Raw genomic sequence first — 18,085 nt, 5'->3', positions numbered from 1 at the left:
CAAAACGCAGGGGCGTTACCCCAAGGCATGGCACCGTGAAGTTGCTTGTCTCTCAGAAACTTTACTGGCCTCCTTTATGCCACTACATTCTGCTGCTCCCCTAGTTTCTCTCCCAATTTCATCACCTCATTTTTGCAACACTACTGGGGTAAAGAGAGAAAACCTAGAGGATTATTACAATAGCAGTAGATGAGAAATGACAAAATCCTTGTGTCATGGCAACAGAACAGCCCTTATCTGCCCATGGTTCACTGAGACATTTCCTAATCATTAGCAAGACTTTAATCACACCCCTCACTCAGTTTTTCCACTGCTCCAACCCTGCCTTTCTCATGGGATAGACAGCACAAAACAATTACTTCAGTCTGCTGAATTGTTAAGCTAAAAGATCAGCAGGAAAAAAAAATCCATAGGGCATCAGCAGTTCCTAGCTGTCTGTGCTCATGCAGGTCCCTTGTCAACCAGGGAGACATAATCAGAGCAGACTCCATTAACTGGTTGCATCTGTTCTGCAAACACCGAGCAGGAGCACGGGCTGCAGGTCATCACAGAATGAGAGGAGCCAAATCTTTGCAGTTTCCCAAGAATGAGGCAGGTTAGGATGCTCATCTGTCATGGATTATCTTATTTGCAGTCATGCTTAGCACCTGCAATACCAACCAATGCTGATGACAGTAATGGATGCACCTCTGAAAAAAAAAAAAAACCCAACACAGAGGGGGTGCAGAAAAAAAATCCCTTTCTCTGTACCAAATACAAGCTATAGGATAATGTTCTCTTCTACTGATTCACTCCCAGACACTGCTCTGTTCACGATTCATTAGGTAAGACTGAACTGCAATTTTCTTACGACTTTAGGCCCCAAATCTTGCAACCACCACACACAATGGTAGACTCACGTCAGCAGCACAAAATGCCTTTTCCAGTCTGCTCTTCATGTGTATCCTCTGCCGCACAAGATTTCGGATAAGGGCAGGTAGAATTAACAGTTTCTAACCTATGACGCCACTCTGGCTGCCTGCGATGATTTGCTGGTCATTCTGCAAGTTCCATACCTGCACTATCACAACCTTCAGATCCAGTTATTATAGACTGCCTTGCCTTTTCTTTTGAAGGGTGAATGATGGAAACCCAGCTGGTTCCTGGCCAAACTTGCCAAGTGAAGGACAACTTACTGCCACTTTAAAGCATTTTCCACAGTATTTGCCACAAGCTTCTCAGTTAAATGCAACGGGTCATAGGATCCCAGAACAGTTCAGGTTAGAAGGGGCCTCGGGAGGTCATCAAGTCCAACCTCAAGCTCAAAGCAGGGTCAGCTCTGGAGTCAGCCTGGGTTGCGGTTGAAGCATGCTGTCCTTTACTTCTTCAGCAGAGGCAAAGAGCTCTGTTGAACGGATGTCACACACCTAATCTTGTTTTGACAAGTGGATTACTGGTGTAAGAATAAGTTACTTCTGGAAGTGTCACTGATCTCCATGAATGATTTGTGTTCATTTATGAGGCTCTAAACCAAACAGTTTCCCTGCAACACATCAGAGACCTTTATATCATCATCCATAGCCACTGATTTAAAAAGTGCTGGTTTTCATCCTTCACTAGCAAGTCCCGAACAAGAAAGAGAAACAGATTAGGTCACATTTGAGGACTCAGAAGCACTTATTCCCTCAAAACATCACCTGTCAAATATGCAAAAAAAAAAATTATGTTTGGGGAAAGCTTCTTGAGCATATTGACAAGAGAAAAACAGTGCGGTTGTGTCAATCCACACAAGGATTAAAGAGCTTGATGTTGCATTTCCTGTGACACAACTGATATATCTGCCCCAATACACTAGTGACTAGCTGAAGGGAAAACGCAATACAGTCCAAAGAAAAAAAGATGGGGAAACAAGAAGAGGCATTCTTGACAACAGAACGCAGCTAAAGTCTCCTTGAATCCCAAAGGGATCGGATGATGTGGCACTACTCAGCGCAATACAGTCTACTCTGCAAGGGGAGAGAAAAAAAAAAAATTAGACACATTGATTTGGTTTATTTCTCTTTAAACCGTCCTGGTCTCAGAGGTATAACTCTGTGAGATTCACCACTTTGTGTTCATACAGAACATGGTGCTTATGCATGGAATTTTCTTAGATCCAGATCAGTACCATACTCCAATCATACCCGAGCGATGCTTTTCTTGGGAGAAAAGGACTCCCTCTCCAGCAAAGATTTCATGCCCTCTCTCCCAAGAATTATGTCAACAAAAATCACACTGTAAAGCAACCTTCCCCCTCTATCCCAGGTCATTTATTAACACAGTTCAAGATCAGCCAGTATTTTCAGCCCACAGCAGCATGAAAAGTTACATCAGCTTTCACCTGGCAAACACACGTGTTTTCATCAGAGGACAGAGAGAGGGCTCGAGGGAAGAGGCCCTGCAGCAGTCGGCCAACTCCACGGGTCAAGATACCTCAGTGCCGCCTGTTACGAAATGCCTGGCACGGTGCTGGCGTGATGCAAGCAGGTGCACTCGCTAAGGCAGTGAGCACACCGAATGCCCAGCTCTGGAGGAAGTTCCCTGCAGAGGGGGAACCTTTGAGAACGCAACAGCGGCCAGGGAGGGGAACATGCTATGAACCGAGTTAAGTCTGGCTAATGGAGAGCGGCACGCAGGCTCCAAACGCCCCAGAAAGCATCTCCTGCCACAAGTGGGGTATTTAGAATTCTGTCTTTAAACACCATCTTATTCTGCAGCCTTGGGGAAGGTCCTTAACAAGTTTATTCCTTAAATCCTTCCCTGTGTCACTTGCAGAGCAGACAGTAGCAGGGTGGGCTGTGGCTGGGCAGGATTCCCAACTGTGGCTGTCCTTTGGATCAGGTCCCACTTCAGGCAGAGCTGTTAACGGTAGGAAAAGCACTGCTAGCCAGAGGATGGAGAGCACGCTTCTGCACGTTCCTGCGGGAGTCTCGTATGCAGAAAACTCTACAGGGCTTGAATAACAGCGTTAGACAGTAGAGCTGATATTCTGAGCTCCAAACCCAATTAAGGTAACGAAACACACACAGATAGCTACAAACAACATATGCAGGATGCACGTAAGCTTTCAGTCTTTAGACACTATGGCAGACAACAAACATAGTTTAGCAGGGAGAAAAGAGAGGTCTATACAAGAGGAAGAGAATTTCCAAAGCAGCAAGATAAACAGCAGGTGTTTGCAGGTAGCAAACAGAAGAGCTGGAAAACAGCCATTTCGCAGCTCCTGGAACTGCCAGCTCCATTCCCAGGCAGCAAGGGAGAGACAGAGGCTATTCACCCCCCTGCGGGTACGAGAGCACGAACGGGAAGAGATCCCAAAACGGGGTCTGCTGCCTCCACAGCCACCGCAAAGGGATCTGCCTTCTGGCAAAGGGCCTCCCGGCTGAGGGCCGAAGGGGAGGGACACGCACAGACGACGCCCGGACCTGCTGCCGGCACAGACGAGAGCCCTCTCTCCCAGCCCCTCGCTGAGTGTCTGTGCGGTGCCCGTCGCAAGCAGCGCGGCCCCCAGAAAGGCCCGGCCAGCCCAGCCCCCGCCAGCGCGGCCACGGCCGCCTTCCCGCTGAGGGGGGCCCTCGGCCGAACGGCGGCGACCCCCCCCAGGCCAGGGGCGGCGGAGCGAGCAGGGAGCACGGGGCTCCGGCTCCGTCCTGCAGCGGGACGCTCTCTTCCCCGCCGCAAACGCGCTACTTGACCGAGACCACGGCGCTTCCCGACGGCTGCGGCCCGGCTCCCGCGGCCCGCCCGCTCTACAGCGAGCTGCCGGGGACGGCTGGGACCACCGAGCAGCGCTACCGGCCTCCGCTTCCCCCCGGGGGGCGCGCAGACACCTCCCACCCGGGGCGGGAGAGGCGCTGCCCGGCTCGCTCCCGCCGCCAGCGCGGAGGCGCCGCTGCTCTCGCCCGGCCCGCGGCAGCGCTGGCGGGAGCGGCGCCCCGCGAGGACCCGCCGCCTGCCAGACGGAGCCGGAGCCGGAGCCGCCCTCCCGGGGCGGGCCCCGCCGCGGCGGCGCCCCGCGGGCCGCCCGCCCGCGACACTCACCTGGGCGCCCGCTCGGCCGCGCTGCCCCGCACCCTGCCCGCCGCCGCCTTTTGTTCGCTGCGGCGCGGCGCGGCCTCCCCGGCCCATCGGCCTACGGGCGCCGCCGCCGCCCATTGGCTGCCGCCGCCGCCACGTGTGCCTTGCCCGAGCGGCGGCCGCACGCCCATTGGTCGCCGCCAGTGGGGCGCGGCCGCGCGGCCTTGTGGGAGTCGTAGTTCCGCCCCTCGCTCCCGCCCCCCGCGCGGCCCGGCCCGGCAGCGCCCGCGGCCGTGAACCCCGGCGCCGGGACGCCCCGGGGCAGCACGCTGACGTCAGGCCGGAGCAAAGGGCCGCGGCCACGCCGCCCTCACGCTCCGCGTCGCCCGCCGAGCCGGGCAGCGCGCCCCGCCGGCGGCGAGAGGAGAGGCCTCCCCGCGGGGCTCGCCGGCCGCCCGCCCCGCCTGGCCCCGGGCCCCGACGGGGCGCCCAGCGCCGGAGCGGCCTCCGCCTCCCCGCCTGCACCGGCTGCTGCCGGCGCCGCTCGGCCCCCGGGCAGCCCGCCCACCCTTCCCGTCGCACAGCCCTCCCTGCGTGCCCGCACCTGCACCCGCCGGGACGGGCCCTGGCAGCGGGGCGGCCCCGGGCCTTCCTCCCCCGGCGCTGGGGATGGCTGAGAAACCTCCCACGGGCCTGTCGCAACTGCAGCGGCGGAGGCGCCCGGCGGTGCCCGCGGCGGGGAGCGGCAGCGAGCAGCCCTGCTCGGAGCGGAGCATCGCCGGCGTGCGCGGCGCTGGGCGCGCTCCCCGGGGGTACGGCCAACAGGTGCTTCCGCCGGGCCGCGGAACGCGCACGGATCGGAGACCGCAGCCGGGAGAGACGTTTCTGAGGCGCTGTGAGGCCGCAGCCATCCCGCCCCGCTGCTCCCGACGGCCCCGTTTTCTAACAAGCCTCTCACGGCACACGCCACATCTCTTCCACTTGCCAGAAATAATCACTGTACATTCATTTTTTCCCTGGTATTTCCAACCTGTAACTAAAACACACATCGGCAGCGCTAAAGGGAAGCACCCTGGGGTGGTCTCTCTGACGAGAGAGGATGGCTTTTGTCCCGAGGCGAGGTCTGCTGCGGCCCGTATGACATTGTCACCAGCCCGGAGCACAGGCCCACAACAGCCACTGCACGGAGCGGGACCAGAGGACGCAGACACAATGCTCCCGCCTGTCTCGTTGGGGAGAGTGTGTCACACGTGGCGGTGCCAGTGGGGAAAGTCTCCATGGAAAACAGTCACCAAAAGCTTAGTAAACCTGAAATTCTCTGCCTGACTCCCTGGGGACAGGGGTGCGTCACGCTGGCCTCCCACTCCAGGGCTCAACTGGTGTTTGTCTCACCACCCGTGCGTGAGACACCCTGCCTCCCTCCCATGCTGCCGTGCTGTGCAGCCGCTCCAGCCCCACCCCAGGAGCCACAGGAGTGAGGACAGGCCCTGTCATTCCTGAGCTGCGTCCAGGATCCAGCAGCAGCACTGATTTTCCTGTGGTGATGTTAAATCTTACAGGGTCCGAGCAGGACAGACACACCACACCCACTCCGAGTCACTTGGCAGGAACAAATTGCTCCAAACATTAAGCTTGGCAGGGTCTTACCCAAGGCCGAAAGAAAGTCAAGGGAAAAGTCGCTGATAGGAGGAGAGAACCAGCAGCATTTCTCATTCATCATTTGTCCAGGATTGGACACTACAGTGATGAAATGGCACCGGGGCTACCATAAAATATCAAAAAGCACTGGATATGCTTATTCTAGAAAGAGGCAGTGGGCTGCCCTGGCAAAACCCCTGCGGCAGGCACCGGCTCGTGACCTGGCTGAGCAGAGGAACCCGTTCAGCCTGACGTTCAGCAGTAACCGAGGCATTCGCACGATCGCTCTCACAAAGCGGTTTTACCAAGCGCCTGTGCTCCCACACCCCCTTTCTTTCTGGCCGTGCCTCCAGCGCAGGGCTTTGGAAATGCGGGGGTAAGAACAAAACCCCAATGGGCGCTGGATCCTCTGTCGGTCGGACAAGTTGGGTCAGGAGAGACGGAGCATGAGGCACCGCGAGCACCCGGCACACAGCCCCGACTGGCTTCAGTCAGAGCCTGCACACATTTTGGCGGAAAACGTGCACTTCCTTCCCTTCCAGGCAGCGCGGCCCCTCCCCACGCACCTCTCTATCGCCACCCACGCGTGCCCTACTTACACCGCACCTCTGACCAGCCCACCCTGCGCTGCCTTCCCCCGCACCGCCGCGCTTGTGCGGACTCGCCGTGAACGGCCCGGCCCGGCCCGGCCTCCCCAACGCCCTGCTGCGGAAACACCGCGGGCTGGCGTTAATTCTAAGCCCGCGCCGCGCGTGGCGCAGACCCGCTCGCGGGTCCACACGGCCGGGGGATGGCGACCCCTCGAAGCAGCGAGCTCCCCTGCCGTGCCGCCTCGCTGGCGGGCCGAGGCCGGCGGCTGGAGCCCGGGGCAGCCGCTCCCGGGGCCGCGCTCGGGGGCACCGCGGCGGCGCGGGAAACTGCCGCGGGGGCGCGGGAAACGCCCCCGGGCGCGCCACCGCGACGTCACCGCCTGGGCGGGGCTTCGCTTCGCGTCGGAAGCCGGGCGGTTGCCTGGCAGCGGTTGCCAGGCGACGGCGGCGGCGGCGGGCCGGCCATGGCGGCGGCGGCGGACCCCGTGCCGGCCGGCACCTTCCCCAGCTTCATGGCCGAGGGGACGCTGCTGTGCCGGCGGGGCGAGTACGGCAAGGCCCTGGCCTGCTTCAACAACGTGAGGGGGCCGGGCGGGGCGGGCCCGGGCACGGCGGGGGGCGGGGGGGGGGGGGCGAGGGCACCCAGGCGGCCCTCGGAGGTGGCGGCCGCGACGGGAGGTGCGTGGCGGTGGCACCGGTTGGGGTGGGGGGCGGCTGGCGGGGGTGGCAGCGCGAAGGGAGGGGGGACGTGGAGGAGCGCGGCACCGCGGGCGCGGGGGGAAGCGTCCCCAAGGGCGCAGGGGGCCGCGGCAGGAGGGCAGGCGGGGCGGAGCAGGCCCTGCCCGGTGTGGGGAGCGCTCGGCGAGGGGCCCCGCAGGGGCAGGGGGACCCCTGGTCGCCCAGAGCGCCGTTCGTGCGGTAAACCGCTGCGCGTTGTCCTCGTCCATCACCCAGATCCACCTGGGGACGGAGCGGGTTGCGTCAAAACACATGAGCTTGGACGTGTGCGTGCGGCTGAGCCCGGCACTGACGGCACGTCCGCGTCTGCCGTGTTCCAGGCGCTGAAGCTGAGAGCCGGAGACAAGCACTGTCTAGTCGCCCGCTCAAAATGTTACCTGAAACTGGGAGACACAGAAAATTCCCTGAAAGATGCTGAAGCTTCTCTCCAAAATGACAAAACGTTCTCCAAGGTAAACAGCCTGAAGCGGAAAGAGTGGGGTGGCCAAGGACCCGTCTTTTACCTGGGCAACTCTGAAGGGTCTGGGAGCCAGTAGTGTGTACAAACAGCTAACTCTAAACATGCCCTCGACGTTTTTATTGCTTCCAGAGGAGTGGAGGTGCTTAGTCAACAACCGAGAAAGAGTCCCAGGATCGGATTTGACCGTATGCAGATTGCGATAGCATAGGGCCCTCACTTCTGCCTAGTGAGGAGTTAATTGAGATCTCTGAAGCTTTTTTCTTTTTTAATCTTTTTTTTTTTTCCCCACAATTTTCATTTTAGGGACTTTACCAAAAAGCTGAGACACTATACACCATGGGTGATTTTGAATTTGCGTTAGTGTTTTATCATCGAGGCTACAGACTACGTCCAGAGCTACAGAAGTTCAGGCTGGGTATCGAGAAATCCCAGGAGGCAATTGTCAACTGCATTGGAAGTAAGATGTTTCGTTTTATGGCCCCTGCAAGCACAGCCAGAAGCTGTTCCGTGGACAGCTGATGGCAAATGAGCTCTGCAAGTGACCCAAGGACCCTGCAACAACAGAGTCTCTTTGCTTCTGGATTCGTGTGCTCAGTGGCCATTCTCAGATGGAACCAGGAAGCCCCCAAAAGAGCACAGCCCTGTTCTTTTCTTCTTCTTTTAGGCTGAATGCCTATTCGTATACAGTGTCTACTAACTTCAGTTATGTAAGGAAATTATGACACTACTTAAATTTCCAAAGTCACCATTAAAATGTTCTAGGTGATACAGAACAAAGCAGCTCATTTACTTACAGACCTACTGAGTACAGAATCCATCTTGAGATCTTTATCCCACTATTCAAAGTTTGTGATGAAATTTGCCTTGCTACCTGCAACTGGCCTTCCTGAGATCCTGACTTTCCTCCAATTTACATTGCATAAGACCAGTGAAACTGTTGACTATTGCAATGAGCACTGCTTTCATAATTTCTGGCTTAGAACGTAGAACTGAGTTCTGCAGGAGACAGGAAAGGCCAAGGACCTAGTCATGTTCAAAGTAAACTAAAAACTTGTCCCTTTTCCCTTAGTTTTTCTCTTGGCAATGCTCTCATACGCAGACGGGCATGGACGGGACGTGCACGTGCTCGCAGGCACACAGGCGCACCTCAGCTGGGGCTGCCACCTTAGACACGTGCCCAGAGCAAGTAGCACAGCGCACCAGGCTGCTGTGGAACCCGCCCCACTAGAGACTGCTCAGGCGGATCCGCGACAGCCTGTCGCTTCACAGAGCCAGCACACACCCTGCTGCGCGCCCATACACAGAGGCCCCGAGCCCTGAGCTATTTAAGTGCCTTACTCTTCCCTGAAACCAGTTTCAAAATTTCAGTCCACCTCCAGCGCCACAGATTAATTTCATGGCCCAGCTGTGTAAAAGCCTGAAGCTCTTTCGTATGTGATACTTATTTAAAAAACGCAGGGAAAGTTTCCAGATCTGGCTTGCTTTCCTCCGTTCCTGCTGCTTTCTTAGCTTAATACACATGCCTAGATATCTTTGCGACTCTCAGTTGAAGAGCTTGCCATGCCTGATATACTGAGTGAAGGGCTTTAAATGCCTTCAAGCATCTGGGCTGTAGGCAAATGAACAGATTAAAAACCAAGACGACTTTTTTTTTAACCAAGCGATAGCTCCTAGATGCAGGGGAAAAGCAGCAAGAAAACATGTCAGCATTTGATCTAGATGTTTAAAACATTGGGAAATGCACACACATTAACAGGGCGCATCCCCAAAACGGCTTTACTGAATCTGCTTTGCTTGGCAGATTCCGAAACACCTGCCTTCCATGCTACGCGTGTACTCGCATTGCTGGGCTTGGACCAGTTACCTTGCAGAAGGAAATCCCCCTACAACAGCATGCAGAAGCTCTTTCCTTCCTTCTGACCAGGCCAAAACGAAGAGCTGGTTTTCACTCTTACCTCCACCGCCAGAGTGCAATCTGAATAGCAGAACTGGATGTCAGAGTGAAAATGAAATGGGAGTTTTGCCCCAATGTCAGCACACAAAAACTTTAAAATAGTTCACTGGATTGCTGCTGGAGATCCCCGTGCGTATGAGCTTTCCTTCCATTCTAAGCTTCAGCTGTGATCCTGCAGAAGAACCTGCCATCCTTTTCCTTCCTCTATTTCCATGCAGGATGTAGCATGTCTCCGTAGGAAAACTGCCCTGTGATGGGAACCCCCTGGTGCCATGTGAAACTAGTAATTAAAATCCCGAGAGGAGCTGCATCTACGAGCTGTATTCCCTGCTTACAGAACACACCAACATCCACATATTTCATATGAAAGAATTAGTAGAAAGCTTTCTTTCAAACAGGACATTATAGGCTTGGCACATTTATGGTCATTTTAATTTCTAAAGCCTCTGCACTGCTATTCTTGAACACTAACAAATATTTTCTCTGTATTTGCAGGTCCATCCTCAGTTAAACTGGAGAATAAAGAGGATCTGTGCTTTATAAGCAGGCAGGCAGAGGTATAGTCTGAAGAGCTCTTGTTTTAGAAGCTAACTAGAGTTATTAGAATGCTAGTACTTTCTGAAGTAGGCTTTAGAGGATTAATAGTTTCTGCAGCAACGGGGATGGGGATACAGCTGCTCTAGTGAAGTGCCCTCTGAGCACAGGAAGCACACAGATCAGTTCTGCGAGTATTTATGCACCTGCTTTTAATGTAGTTCTGGCTCACGCTACACAAAATGCAAAGAGAAGGCAGAAGGGCAGGGAAAAGGCAGAAGGGCAGGGAAGAGCAACCACAGAGACACAAAGCCCAGTTTGAAATTTCTCTGCCAGCCCGACTGTTTCTGTTGGGTGTTGCTGAGCACCCATCAGAGGCTAATAAGTAACAGCACTGCGGTCGGAGCCAGGGTACATTTATCTACAATATTTACTTTGGTTTTACCTGTTGTTTAAGGTTCACATGTTTGATAATGGACGCTTTCTCGATTGCTTAATTTTGGGGTGGCCCACTGAAGTAGTGCCTTGTTCCTCCGAGATGCCAAGCCACATTTCCCTCTGAACTCAGTGCAGTGAATGCTGGTTGCTTCGTTCAGCTGGAGTTACGGGTACTTAGTGGAAAAAACAGTTTCTACAAAGGGGCCTAAAGATTAGCGCTGTAATTGTTGGGATTTGGGATGTGAAACTTTAGAAGTACCCTCCTGACGTTTCAGAAGGCCTGGCTGTTGCAGCCTCTGTTTCTTTCACCGTGGGCAACGAGACCTGCCTTTCCCACAGCCCCAACGTCCTCCCGCAGCACTGACCAGGAAGCCCTCCAGAACAGTGCGAGACACTGGGGCAGAACCAATTCTTGCTCTCACTTTAATGCCCCCTCCTGTTCTTGGAAGTGAGGGAGCACAACTGGGTGCAAAATTTCAGTTGCTCATGACCAAAGCAACTGGTGAGACACTGACATTTTGTTTTATTTAAAAAATAAGTTGTCTTATACGGAATGTAAACAGAATTCTGGTGTTCCCCAATAATCTCCCCCAACTTCCTTTATTTTTTCTCACCGTAGAGCAAAAAAGCGAATCAGAAACTCCAAATCAAACTGACTAAGGATCAAAAATGGACAAGGAAACAGGAGCATGTGAGGAACCCAAAAACAGAGCGACAGCTTCTTGGAGAGCTTTATGCTGACAAGGCCTACCTAGAAAAGTTGCTCAAGGATGAAGGTCTTTCTCCACTGTATTTAACAAAATGTTCCTTCTAAGCAGGTTCTTTTTCTCCTTCTTTCACATCCCTGTGACTACTCTTCCTCATTTGTATCAGAGCTCACATACCACGTACTGCTTGCAGTGCTCATGAGAGAGGCAGGTGTCTGGAGAGTACAGGTATTTTCGGAGCCGGAGCCAATATTCATAACTATGTCTGAGCATACTTCCTTCCCTGTTAGATGGCAGGCTTTTATAATGAACAATAAATCAACTCACAGCAATCTGTGCTGATGAAATCAAAAGCAGAAACAGTATCATCACAAATTACTTAACTTCTGTCATAATGATAACTTCCAGTAACACTTGCATTAAGTGCAAAGCATTGCTCGCAAGACTGTAACTCATCTGTGGTTTCATTATAAATGCTGTTAAGATCAAGATGCAGGATCCAGAGAAGTATCTTATTTTAGAACTAGGCAGAAAGGTGATTCCCCTTCAGTCGTTTTTCTAGGGAACTCTTTACCTAGAATAGAGAAGTAATTTAGTCTACGCACAGGTTTTACGGTATTACTAGCATTAATAATATAGGTGGGCTATCTGGTGTCCAGGCATGTAAAAGCCCTCTCAACTTCCATCTTGCAAGCTAATCCACAACACGTTTCAAAGTGCCATGTCAGTACAAATGCCCGATACAATTGTTCTGTCCAGGAGGACGGGTGCTCACTCATAACAGTTAGCCCCCGTTAATTGGGCCCCTTCTTGGCTCTTGTCAGCAGAGAAGGCAGCAACTATAGGGGCTGGGAACACCAGCTCTAGCTCACCAAAACACACGGGATGGGTAACAGCAAGAGAGTTTTCTGTAACTTCCCTCCTAATCGCATCAGTTCTGAGGAGCACTGAAGACTTTCATTTCTAGGACTATATCAGAGCAGAAGAAACATTCACAAGCAGTCCCCCACTGAACTGCAGCTTCATCCATCATATACGTTGATACTCTTCTGGGTTCTACCGTCTTATTTGCAGATTTGATGGAGAGCAGCACAAAGCAGGGGATCAAAGTAGTGGACCTGGTTTTGAGCGGCATTTCCTACCTGGACACACGCAGTGAATTCTGGCAGCAGCAGAAGCCTATTTATGCCCGCGTGAGAGAGCGCAAGCTCAGGCAGCAAAGGTGGATCCGGGACAAGAAACGAAAACCAGCTGAGGTTGACAGATACATTGTGAAGAGTATGGAGGACATTGATATGTGTAGGTGTCCTGGCTGGAAGCAGTAAGATGATGATGATTTCATTGTATCATGTAATGTAATTATTTGCTGTAGTAATTACAGACCAGAAGAACAGAAGCAGTGCAAGCATTAAACACTAGTAGGCAGTTTTAGGGAAGTATTTGCTTTTGTATTCTTCACCTTTCCCAACACTTTCTTAGATATAGAATCCAACACTTATTTTTTCTCAGCTTTTTCTGTACTTGAGGTCTTGCTGATTGGTTTTCAGGACACCACTTAGATATCAAAGCCAGGTAGGCCACTGCTGCACGCTTAGCAAATGCCTCTGGCTGGTCTGGTAATCAGAAGTTGTTTTATTGAGAGAATGCAGGCTACTGGAGTTAATAATTTCTATGGTTCAAAAATACCATTGTAGAGAGATGAAGAAGCTGGAAAACAGCGGTCTGGAAGGAAGGAGTAATTCAACCACTTCTGGTCTTTTTCTCTCTTCCTGTGCTACATATTTTACAACCCAGGGAAAGGAATTTAGTTGTTACTGCAGTTCAGTTCTTTTAAGCTACAACAGCTCAGCGAAGGTAGTGTCAGAAACATCCTGCAGTCTAATTGCCGCAGCACTGTAGCCCAGCTGGGCGCAATGAACAGAGCTCACCAGGAAAGTGCAAGGGGCTAATTTCAGAGATAAAACCCCAAGTACTGCAGCTAGAACTTCATCTCCAACACCAGGCTGCCCTGCTGCAGCCACTACGAGCTTTCAAAACCTTCAGGCAACAAGCCTCATTCTCCTTTATTTTTCTTCAGCAAGTGTGAGGTGCTACCAGAGTCATTTCCCCTTACCTGCTGCAATGAGAGTGATTTCCAGCAGTGCCGGGTGGAGGGGCGGAAGTAGCATCTCCCAGGGGCAGATTTCTTGGAGATTGGAGGGAGGAGTGTAGGAGACGCGCCGCGAAGAGTTAGGGGCTTTCCCAAGCTTTGCCTGGGGCTTACACAACTGCACTTAGTCTTGCTTCCCCAGTACCACTGTATCCACACACTTAACACTAAACTTTCCTCTTTGTCTCTAGTGCTGGCTGGCGACTCCCCTGAAGAAAGCTGCAAGAAAGCTAGGCGTGTGCTAAAAACAATACAAGGGTGGTCAGATGATGAAGTTCCCAACAAGAATGCACTGATTGGAAACCTCCATAGCCGCATTGGGAACGCGCAGTTAAAGATGGGCCAGATGGAGGCGGCTCTGCAAAGCCATAAAATGGATCTGGAATTTGCCAGGCAGAAGTAAGTGCTGAGAAGTCCAGATGGATGGGGAAAAGATGCAATGTACAGAGGAAAGTACCTCTGTTAAGATGTTTTAGCACCAGGTAGTGTTGCAATTCTCACCTGGAGATTTAACAGGGCAACGCATTCAGACTCTGCCCAAGTGTCATGGTCTGTAGTGACTTACTATCTTCACTACTTCAGAAATCAAGAGGCTGAATCAGATCTTTAAAGGACCTAGACCACATGGAACATCTAAACCTCTGCTGAAGCAAAGCAAAAGAGAACACAAGTCCCAGTCCCAGCACTTCAGCCTCTAGTATGCACTTCCTTCTCAGGAAGGTCAGGCTCTAAATCACACAAATTTTCTGCTACATTTTCTCTTAAAATCATTTGCATTCAAACCACGACAGCAGGCTGGAAATATTTATCTAAGCGGTACAGTTACCTGCTCATATAGAACACATTCTGCAGCTCTTTCAGCTGAAACAGAACGGAGCAAAACGTAGTCTTAAGATTTAGTAAGAGTTTTGCAAAACACGTGAGAAAACACTGAATAGTTGCTTGAATTGAAGTTACTTTGGGGTTTTTTTTGCCAACACTGCACAGGCTTTTAAAATGTAAGTGACACTGCTTATCATTTTCACAAATCACTTTTTAAAATTAATATTGGTTTAAGAAATCTCTTTAAAATGAATATTGGTTTAAGAAATCTCTGCCTCTCTCTGGGCGACCTCCCCTCCCCAGCTTTGCCAAGGGAAGTTCAGAGCAGCAGCAGCGCGGCGGGAGCGGGGCTCAGAGCTGCCCGGGTTCACAAACCCGCAGCAAGGGGCACCTGAGGGTGGCGAGGCGCGGGGGGACCTCGGCTCTGGTGGCGGCGGGGCAGCGGGAGACGCTGCCCGCGGCCTTTATCCGCTCCTCGCGCCAGCTTTTTCATTTGCGGTAAGGTAGGGGCCGTCGAAGCAGGCCACTTCGGGGAGGGGAATGAGGCCTGACTGAGGAAAACACCGAAGCCCAGAGGCTACGTTATTATAGAAGGAGCTGCCTCTGGCCGGGGGCAAAGGCTCAGGGAGAGCTCTGGGAGCAGGGCCTGTCGCCAGGAGCCTCTTGTAGGAGCCTGTAGACGCACTGCAGACACGTTTTTGGGTCTTCCCTTTCCTCTTGGACAGAAACCATCTGTTAGCATTAGGGACCCAGGAGCTGGCAGGGGGCTTCCCTGGGACCCATGAGGGAAAACCACAAAGGGAAACCGAGGCAAAGAAAAGTGGAAAGGCTTTCACAAGGACTGCCAGATTTGCACCAAAAAAAAATCAAAGACGAAACTACACCATTTTCCCCTGTGTCTTATGGGGTGTCAGTTGCAACAGCTGTAGATAAAACCAAAAATCTACCTTGATTTTATGACTTTCAGCCTGGCATTGGGCCTTTACCTCTTCTTCTCAACACTTAGCCTGATGTCACGTCGAACACCAAAGAAAACCTGTAAGGCTGAAGAAAGCACAGGCTGTATCAGGAGCAAGACTATTTCAGCTACTACGATTTCTTTTTCTTTTCAACACAGTGACCTGCCAGATGCCATATCCAGAGCCCTTGATAACATCGGCAGAGTTTATGCCAGAATCGGCAAATTCCAGCAAGCTATTGACACGTATGTAAAATTAGTACCAGAAAAGGCATTAAGTGGTACTTAGAATTAAATAGATGATGTCTTTTCAGTTTGTTTAATCATACTGCTAGCAAGGGGGGGGGCGCTGTGAAATTTTTCATAACGACAGTACCTGGAATGCTTTCTTTATAGAATCAGTGGTTGAAATTGTAACTGCACCTAGTGAGATTTGGTAAACGCCTGTCTGTCTTGCTCTCTGCTTGAAGTTGGGAGGAGAAGATTCCAATGGCAAAATCCAGCCTGGAGAAGATCTGGCTGTTCCATGAAATTGGACGGTGTTACCTTGAGCTGAGTAAAGCCGAAGCAGCCCAAAATTATGGAGAGAAGTCCCTGCAGTCAGCAGATGAAGAGGGAGATGTTGAGTGGCAACTCCATGCTACCGTACTAGTGGCACAAGCACAAGGTAAAGGCGTTAGTACAAATTTTGCTCTAAGGATGGAGACAGCCTGTCTGTTCAGCATCCTAGTGAAAACATCTCTGTGATTTAACAGCCAAAGTAACTGTTCAGATCGAGACCTCTCATCGGAGACTTGCCTGATTAACTATTGTTGTTCTCTTGATTTTGGGTTAAAATAGATGTTTTCATTTGTCCGTTACAGTAAAATTAAAGGATTACCGGTCTGCAATCAAGAACTTCGAAAAAGCGCTTGAGAAGGCAAAGCTTATTCACAATGAAGCTGCTCAAAAGGCCATCATTATTGTAAGTGGGTTGTTGCAAAGAGAAGCTCGGGGCAGTGTCAGTAAGTTAGCTGTAACTATTGTCTAGTGTCCTGTGAACTGAGAAAACGTCACTACACAGCTAGCGTGTTAAGAGGGGGAAAACGCAGCCTCTGAAGCAGTTTACATATTAAAAGTTATGAAACCTCCTGGCTCAGAAAACTTCACCCCAGTTTTGAGCCAGTACAACATATAGAAGGGTGAAGCCCTAGCCCTCTTCAGGTCAAGGGAAAAATCTTCTTTTGACTCCCTGGGGCAAGGATTTCACACACAGAATACAGCGCTCCCTTCTCCGCGCTCAGTTGCTATCAGCTGCTGAGCACAGCTCACCCTTTGCTGGCCTCTCCAAAACGTCCCAGAGAAACCACTTTGCATCAAACCACGGGAGAACATCTAGGCATGGCCAGTGACCCCCGTAAAGCACTTTGCACGTTCTGGTAGCCAGCTTGCACTGACCCGGCAGCGGGTTGTGGGTGATCCCACCGCACCCGGCTTGCCAGGCAACAGTTACAGCATAGACACCTACCTGCGTGGTGATCCCTCACGGGTGCCCAGAGCTCAGGCAGAGCCCGTTCTCCTGCAGGAAGAAAAACGATAGCGTGAGAGAGATGGAGTGTTCAGGGGAGGAGACATCTGACAAGGGATACTAACAGGCAGGAATCACTGTGGGGAGAAATGAAGCATATTGGTGCAGAGAGTTTTACAGTAGGAAAGGGCCAGGTAATGCCAGCAGAGATCACAAGAAAACAGGAAAAACTTAGGTATGTAACTGCATTTCTAGAGCTTTTATTAATAAGCCATATCACTTTCAGGCCTTAGAGGATGTGAGCAAAAGCTTCATCGAAGAGCTGAATGAAAGAAAAGAAGAAACGACAGTTTACTCTCTTAAAGGTAGTTGTCATTTAGACCTCCGCACCTCATAAATACAAAAATTCTCCACTTCCCTTTTCTGGAGCACAGACCGAGGCATGGGAACAGAGCACCCCATTCCCAGGTAGCAAGTGTCCAGATTTATGGCCCATATTGCATCCTCCGTGCTAGTACACAGTAGCAGGAATTAATTTATAAGTGAAGCCATAGCGTAGTTATAGTTTGTGACTTCAGTTTTTTGGCAGTGAAGGTTTAATTTGAGCTGGTATAAACCAAAGTAAGTGACGTCAACGAAGCCTTGATAACAGCGAAGGAGCCTGGCTTCACTCTTCAGTGCCATCCGTTTAGAAAACGGCTTTTGATAACACCGAAAGCAGCTCCCGTGCCTGGAATGCAGAATGCTCGGCGCAGTCAGAAGCAAAACGTGACTGTAAAGGTGACTGAATAAATGAGATCTGTAGTGTTGAAGCCTTCAAAAACATCAGCTGCATTTTGGAATCCACAGAGTATGACAGGATTGATTTCCCTGCAAGCACTGGATTGAAATCTTCGTGACTACGGTGCCCTCAGGGCTGTGCCCCAGCTCCGGCCGTGCCCACCGCGGAGCCCTGCGCCCGCTCCCGGTGCCAGGCCGCCCCGGAGCGCGCAGCTCAGCACCCGACAGCCTCGGCAGAGTCCTGCGAGACGGCCACAGAGGAGAGCCTTCTCGCCGTGGGGATGGAGGCCAGCGGGCCTGCTTGTCTTCTCCCTACTGATCGCCGAAACTTGCTTTAAGATTGCTTTTTCCTCCCCAGATCACGACTTCAGCAGCGGAAACAGAAACGACGACACCTTGGAGAAGTGCAGCGGGAGAGAGGAAGGTGCCCGGAGCGCAGAGAGGCGAGAAGATGAGGGGCCGAAAGGAGATGCCGGGGGCCCCACGGAGGAACAGGGCCGCGACCAAGCGGGGGGAAGCGGGCGGGACCCCGCGGGGCCGGAGCGCGGAGGGGAGGCGGAGAGGCGCGGCGCCAAGAAGGAGGGGAAGTAGCAGCCGAGGGGCAGCGCCCGGCCCGGGCCGAGCCGCGCGTCCGAGCGGGCGGAAGGGCGCGTCGGGCCGCGGCCCCGCTCCGAAGCAGGAGCTCCCCCCGGCCCGGCCCGCGGGGCCACCGCTGCGCGCCACGCGTGGGGCCGGGCCGCGGGGAGCTCCGCCGGGGCGGGGAGGGAGGGAGGGG

At 52.6% G+C, this 18,085-nt stretch overlaps 2 protein-coding genes across 2 annotated transcripts in view; one reads left to right on the top strand and one right to left on the bottom strand.

The window, feature by feature from the left end:
* Positions 1–4,099, bottom strand: part of ACLY (ATP citrate lyase) — a 30,321-nt gene extending 26,222 nt beyond the window's left edge. The window contains exon 1 of the mRNA XM_059830364.1: positions 4,060–4,099. The gene's annotated coding sequence lies outside the window, so the exon portion shown is untranslated. The remainder of the gene's footprint in view (positions 1–4,059) is intronic.
* A 2,364-nt stretch (positions 4,100–6,463) lies between these two features.
* On the top strand, positions 6,464–17,901 carry ODAD4 (outer dynein arm docking complex subunit 4). Its single transcript, XM_059830152.1, has 12 exons — positions 6,464–6,841; positions 7,322–7,453; positions 7,765–7,918; positions 9,911–9,972; positions 11,007–11,163; positions 12,169–12,393; positions 13,435–13,642; positions 15,183–15,269; positions 15,494–15,690; positions 15,887–15,987; positions 16,817–16,895; positions 17,669–17,901. The coding sequence occupies exons 1-12, from the start codon at positions 6,464–6,466 to the stop codon at positions 17,899–17,901; spliced, it is 2,013 nt and encodes a 670-aa protein (XP_059686135.1).
* Positions 17,902–18,085: the final 184 nt, after the last annotated feature.

Source organism: Gavia stellata, chromosome 28 (genome assembly GCF_030936135.1).
Source record: "Gavia stellata isolate bGavSte3 chromosome 28, bGavSte3.hap2, whole genome shotgun sequence".
Taxonomy (NCBI): domain Eukaryota; kingdom Metazoa; phylum Chordata; class Aves; order Gaviiformes; family Gaviidae; genus Gavia; species Gavia stellata.
This window is presented reverse-complemented; position numbering and strand designations above follow the sequence as displayed.

Excerpts from the sequence above, each read along its gene's own strand:
- ODAD4 (XM_059830152.1), top strand. The coding sequence starts at position 6,464 with ATGGCGACCCCTCGAAGCAGCGAGCTCCCCTGCCGTGCCGCCTCGCTG. Across the intron at positions 13,643-15,182 it reads CTGGAATTTGCCAGGCAGAA|TGACCTGCCAGATGCCATAT; the intron begins GTAAGTGCTGAG and ends TTTTCAACACAG. Across the intron at positions 15,988-16,816 it reads CTCAAAAGGCCATCATTATT|GCCTTAGAGGATGTGAGCAA; the intron begins GTAAGTGGGTTG and ends TATCACTTTCAG.